At 41.9% G+C, this 6,331-nt stretch overlaps 1 protein-coding gene across 1 annotated transcript; it reads right to left on the reverse strand.

Moving 5' to 3' along the window:
* Window positions 1-740: 740 nt before the first annotated feature.
* On the reverse strand, window positions 741-5,513 carry LOC104967871 (KN motif and ankyrin repeat domain-containing protein 1-like; the record flags this gene model as incomplete). Its single annotated transcript, XM_010797404.1, has 5 exons — window positions 5,430-5,513; window positions 2,068-4,650; window positions 1,587-1,739; window positions 999-1,104; window positions 741-917 (listed from the first exon to the last, which is right to left on the reverse strand). Coding segments are annotated over exons 1-5 (3,056 nt in total), but the record flags the coding sequence as incomplete, so codon positions are not given.
* Window positions 5,514-6,331: the final 818 nt, after the last annotated feature.

Here is a 6,331-nt window from a genome sequence, read left to right on the forward strand (position 1 = left end):
TAAATTAAATATATACAATTACGTTAAAATATTGTACTGTACTTGAGTAAAATGTTGAGGTACTTGTACTTTACTGGAGTATTTAAATCTGTATTTAATAGCTTTAGTTACTTTACAGATGTGGATGAATGATGTGAAATCTAATCAAGTGTTAAATCAGACTTTAGTTCCACCTGGAGTAAATTCACAAGCTACCCTGCAGTATACAAAGTCCTTCAAACTTGAAGGACTCCAGCATGTGTCCCTTCTGAACGCTCCGTCCCCGGCAGATCTCTGTGTGCCGCTGCAGTGTCTGTTAGGCCCCGCCCCCCCGGGCCCGCACACAGAGAGACACAGGGAGATCGCTCTTCTGGAGTGAAGAGAGCGGAAATAATGATATTGCAAGTTAGAAACGTAAGATGCATTTTGACAGACAAGACGGACAATTGGGGGAAAATACCCTGCATTTTGATTGTCCGATAGTCCACCATTAACACCTTAGTCCCGTCTCGTCTCGTCAACGAAAACTAAATATACATTTCGTCAAAGTTTTCGTTATCAAGAATCTATTTTTAGCTCGTCATCGTCTCGTCTTAGTCATGTAAAAAAGGTCGTTGACGAACATTTTTCGTCATAGTTTTCGTTGACGAAATTAACACTGGTGAGTTCAGACCTGAGCAGAACCCTTAAAGGTTGGACTGACATGTGCACAATGCTGAACAATATTGTTGTACTGAGATTTTTGGGCTTTAAATCATTACCTCTGTGAATGTGGTGTTGCAGTCCCTTTTGACCCCTTGTTGGAACCACCTTTGCCCTTCCTTCCTTGCGTTCCATCTTCAGAAGTTTCCCTTGAATTTTTGTTTCCCCTCTTTTCCACTTCCTCAGAGTTCGCATGCTCACTGGGACAACATTCGTAAGAAGACATGGGATCCAATCTAAGGGTAAAATATGGGAGTCAATACATAACATATGCTATTATACTTATGTCTTCAACAGTTTTGACATTAGATGATTACCCTGTGGTCACCCTCATGAATTTCATGCTCTTCCTGGTGCTGCTACAACCCTGGTCGCCATTTTGTTTCTTCATTACAGACTGCACACCGGAATAAGATGACCTGTCTAGAAACAATCGAAATCTTTACACACACCACAATTATTATTGTGTCATATGCACTGTATTTTATCAAGTACTCCAAAGACGCAGATATCCCCTAGGCCAACCGAGGCAGGACGTACTGAGGATATATTCATTGTGCTTAATAGTTTCTTACCAATCTGAAGGCCTCATTTTGAAAAAGGGAAAGTTTCCTCTATAAACAGATGCTCCTACGATGTCACTCCATTTTAGACCCACTGCCACAGACTGGTATGTGGTACGAGACGCCCTCCGAAACCAGACATCATTCCAAACATTACAAGAGTATACCTCAAAAAGTAAACAGGCAGCGCCAAAGGCAGCCACTTCCTCTAAAGCTAAATTAAGTTTAGAGTGGGCCTTGGGAGCTTCTTTCACACAGACATATGCTTACCCACCCAATGTTTACTGTCTTCATGTATAGATTACCTTTATAACACATAGACACAGACATGTGCATATTTACCTTGCAGATTAGAGGATGCCTGTTGTTCCAACATCTGTATCATTCTTTTCACCTCTGAATTAGTGCCACTCTGCTGGAAGAATCCTGGGTTTGCTTGGTCCCACTTGGAAGAGTCATCTAAGAGTGGAGATGGACATAGAAACTCTCCGCTGACTGCAACAGAGAAAGAGTCTAATGTTGATGGTTTTTAATAGTTCCAGCACATGATACAAACATTACAAACGTTTATGTTATTATAAAATAGTGAAACAAAGTAAATAAAGGTGTTTTTGGCCAGTAGTGCCACACTGTTGTAATCAGGTGGTACACAGGATGTGATAGACTTTCGTGATCAGGATTACAATAATTCAAAGGTTTGGAAAGCTATATGGTGTGCCTTGGTTTAATGCTATTTCACTGACCTGTAAGATGTGATTAAATGAGGAGGATACGCACAATGCTTTTTGGTCACATACATTAGCAAAGAAATCTGCAATGTTACCTGATGGCTGAGGACCTAAAGGATGGACTTCTGTTTCTCCTTGTGCTGCAGTTTCGTTATTGCAGGACAGCTTGAAGTTGGCACTTCCTTGGCTACTGGGTTGTGGGACAAATCCTTCTCTCCTCTGAGGTTGGCCATCAGTCAGCAGGTCCCCATGCTCCCTGAGAAGCCATTGCATCTTCTCTATGTAATGGTTCAGCTCGGGGCCCCACTGAGACTGTGAAGATCTCTGGATCATCTGGCCAGATGCTCTGCATGAGACGGACAGATCCTGTATCCTCCCCTCCCCTACACCAATGTTCCTTGTCTTAATGGGGTCAGGTAGATGAGAGGGTCCAGAGGCCATATTCCGTGTTTTCAGCCCAATCAGGAAATGATCATTAATGTTTGTAAATCCAACACCAGCGTCTCGGGTTAACTTGGCGGCAGTCCCTGTTTTTTGGTTTAAGGCACTTCCTTGTATATTTTCAGTTCCTACACCAATAGTGCGAGTCTCTGGGGTACATTTGATGTCTTTGACCCTGTTGCCTACTGACACTGTCCTAGTAAAAGTCTGAGTGGTGTTGGTGTGCTTATCTTGGGTACTTAAGACAGTATTAGTGCTGGAGTCCGTGTTAAAGGCATGGCTGGTGTTGGTAAAGCGAGACACTGAACTGGATTCTGTGTTGGTACGCTGACAAGCTGTCTGAGGTGATGCCATGACTCCCAGATCTACTCCTCTGACTTGATCTGTGGAAATACCTTGAGACACAACTTCCTTTGCCTCGCTGACTATCACATCAACAGAACAGTCCCCACAACCCACTGAGCGATACTTAATCTGATTTTTCTTAGAACCCAGATTCTCCACTGGTATCTCAGTGTTGGTTTCTGCATCACATAACTTTATCGCATTTCCAACTCCCTGTGTGTTGGTAGAAATGTGGATCCCCACACCCTTTTCCATGGTCTCCACCCGCTCCCTGACCTCCCAGTGGCTCATGGGTTCTTCTGGTCCTGTACAAACACTCTTAAGCTCAGGCCCGTAACAAGATACTCCCACAGTCTTCACCTCTGTTTCCTTCCCTGTGCTGGCATCTTGGAGCTCTGTGTGATTTCCCACACCCTGGCTTGTGGTGTGGGGCTTTGCCTCAATGCTTTTGCTCTCAGTGCATGGTCTTGCAGAGCAGGCTTTATCAGCTCGGTTCCTTGCTCCTGCAACATGAAGCTCCAGTTTCAGACGACTCATCTCTGTCTCGAGAGCTGATTCCTTCAACTCTGCTTCCAAGTAACACATTCTCTCCTTCAAGGCACCAATTAAAAAATGTTGAGCATCAATCTCTGCTTCCCGTTCTGGGTATAGTCCAAGATTCTCTTCCGTCACTTCTGTTGCAATTGACCTCGTCTGTACCTGATCAGTGTTCACATATTTGTTTTCTTTAGTTGGTTTGGACAGGGTGATATCTATATCTTTATCAGTTACAGCTGCGACTGACTTGATAGCATTGTCATGTAGAGAGCTTTGGCCTTTTCCATGCATTGCTTGCAAATGTTTGTCCTTGATGGTTCTTTCCAATGCCTGCATCTCTTCAGTCAATTGCCTGAACTCCTTAAAATTGGTGTGGTCATTTCTCAATAATTCCTCAAGTTCTTCCTCTGTATTAATCGTGGTCTCAATGTCAGACTTTTCCATGCTATCGGCTCTCTTCCAGATCACACAATTGATGCCCTCGTTGTCACCTTGGTTCTTGAGCTGAGAGACCAGTTGCCTCTTCTCCTCCTGGAGGACTGAGATGTTTACCTGGAGGATAGGGATGATTGTCACCTGCTCCTCCAGCTCCTTCAGCCTCTGCAGAGCTACCACCATCTGGTCACGAACATGCTGCAGGTGCATGGGGCCGAGACCTGTCGCTGGTGTGGTTCTGCCAGAGCTCTGTGGACTCTGTCTTAGGCATCCTGTGCTGCCTCTAGTGCCTAAGGACGAGCTAAGGTGGACATGCATATCATCTCCAGTGCTAGTGGGCTTGTTCCCATTGATGTTCAGGTTATATGCACCCAGGCCAGTGAAGGGGGAGAGAGACCCATGGGAGCTTACCCCTCCAAAGCTGGCCAGTCGTTGACGGGGTTGGGGCTGAGGTGGAAGCTGTGTCTTAACCTCCTGTTCCAAGTGTTTTAAGGTCTCCATAATGGTATCTCCCACCACATGGCTTTGTTTTTGTGAAGGAAAAGATCTTGCAGCTGGCTGAGGCTTTGACTCTACCTGAGAGGTAGTGGGTCCTTCACCCCGTGAGGGTTTGTTATCCAATGAGGAACCATGTGGTGGAGGAAGAGGAGGTCGACGGCTGGTTGTAGATGACATGCCCAGTAGTCTTGTATCATCACTGCAAGATGATGACAATGATTCTGCAGAATACCACTGGCTGGAGGAAGCGCTGGATGATTTTTCTGCATTGTTGATGGCCACTTTTGGCCTCCTTTTAAGGCTTAGCCGCTTAATGTTGGCGTTGTTTTGGAAATGGTCCACACACTTGATGTAGTCCAAGTCCGGATGATAACTGTAGTCAATGCCCAGGCAGTTAGGAGCACACTCTTTAGTGCTTTGACCTGTGATTTAAAAATAAGTTAAAAACATTTCCTGCTTTGTCTCTTTAGTTTTTTTTAAAGTAAGTTTTGAAATAGACAATGCATTTACAAATGCAAAACTACTTATAATAAAGTTGGTAATTGTTTTAACTCCCAATACTGGGAAACACAACAATGTTTTATTAAAAATACACTTACTACTTAAAAAGCTTAATGCTATACTTCTCCCCTTAGTTTCTTTTTCTTTACTTACCTCAGTATTATATTTTCAAAAGCAACCATCGAGCGAGTCTAAAGCCTTCCTTCTATCACCTCAAGATGTTTTTGAATATAAACTCTCTGAGCCTGTCCCACAAGAAGAGGAGGGACAGAGGAGGAACTTCTAATTTTGTAGACGCTCTGTTTTCAGTAGTAATTTCTCTCTAAATGGTATGTCTCTCTACATAGACTGAACCCGCTCTATAATTACAATTCAACTCTCCCTCAAAAAGCCTGACCAGACTCTTGGCAGGTTTTCTCAACCACAGACATCTTCCAAATATTTCAGCAAGTAAACATACAAAAATGAACTGAAATCTTTTGCACTTGAAACAGGTAAAAATGCATATACAATACAATATGTTTTCTTTCTAGTTGAGAGGACTATGTGTTATAGTGTCTTTTTTATTTTTTTTATTCCAATACAACTCATTCAAATAATAGGAATAATGTGTTGTATGCATTACGAATAACATAAAACTTAGAAAATTCACATAGAGAATTAGAAATCATTCTATTTTGAAATGAGTAATAATAGTTACCTGACACATTTCTCCAAATGTAACTGCCTTGAGCCATTTGTGTGATTCCCAAAGTATCAAAAATGAAGGGAACCTTTTATATCCAGCTTGGAATTTGAATACATCTGCATAAAACAAAATAAGAAGGTTAAGCATGCTTCACTTCTTGATAATTAGCTTTTCCTGTACATGTATTGTCCTACTGCTTCCCTCATTCAATCTCTCTGTCTCTCCCAGCCTGAGTCCAGCAGTCAATAACAGCTTCCATTACAATGCTTACATATAGGAAATGCAATACCAGGCCATGACACATTATAGTTAATTCTGCAAAAAGTACAGTGAGACAAGGGCTAAGGGCTTAGTGCACAACAGTGACTCACCGCATTACAATGCCATATCATTTTCTCATCAGTAAGCAGTACCTTCAGTTCTCAGCACATTGAGGTTTTAAAGAGAGCTACTAATGCATAGTCTGTAGGCCTGTCAGTGTCTTGTAAGGTACACATTTGTATTACCTTTATAGTAAGTCAGTTACATATGCCGGTCAAAATATGAATAGTAAGGTAGTTTTGAAAATAAGATACCATGAGATAGGCAAATATAAATTAGGTTGTTCCAGCAGCAAAAGCATTACGATTCAACATAAAATATAATAAAAATAGAGCTAGAATGTCACTGTATATAAAGAATGTATACAATTATCTTAGAATACACTGCTGTCAACATCACTATGGTTTCACTTCCTGCTTTTTTATCCGGTTATCAGTACCAGTCTTCTTCAATTAAACATGAACACTGACATATAACGTTAAGAATATGCATATTATGTGTAATTTTGTAAATAAATAAATAAATTCCCACTTCACATGGAAATCAGGCTGTCTCCACACGGGCATTTTAATCTGAAGCCTGAATGAACAGAT

This window comes from Notothenia coriiceps, unplaced genomic scaffold (assembly GCF_000735185.1).
Source record: "Notothenia coriiceps isolate Sejong01 unplaced genomic scaffold, NC01 NC01_scaffold00037912, whole genome shotgun sequence".
Lineage (NCBI taxonomy): Eukaryota > Metazoa > Chordata > Actinopteri > Perciformes > Nototheniidae > Notothenia > Notothenia coriiceps.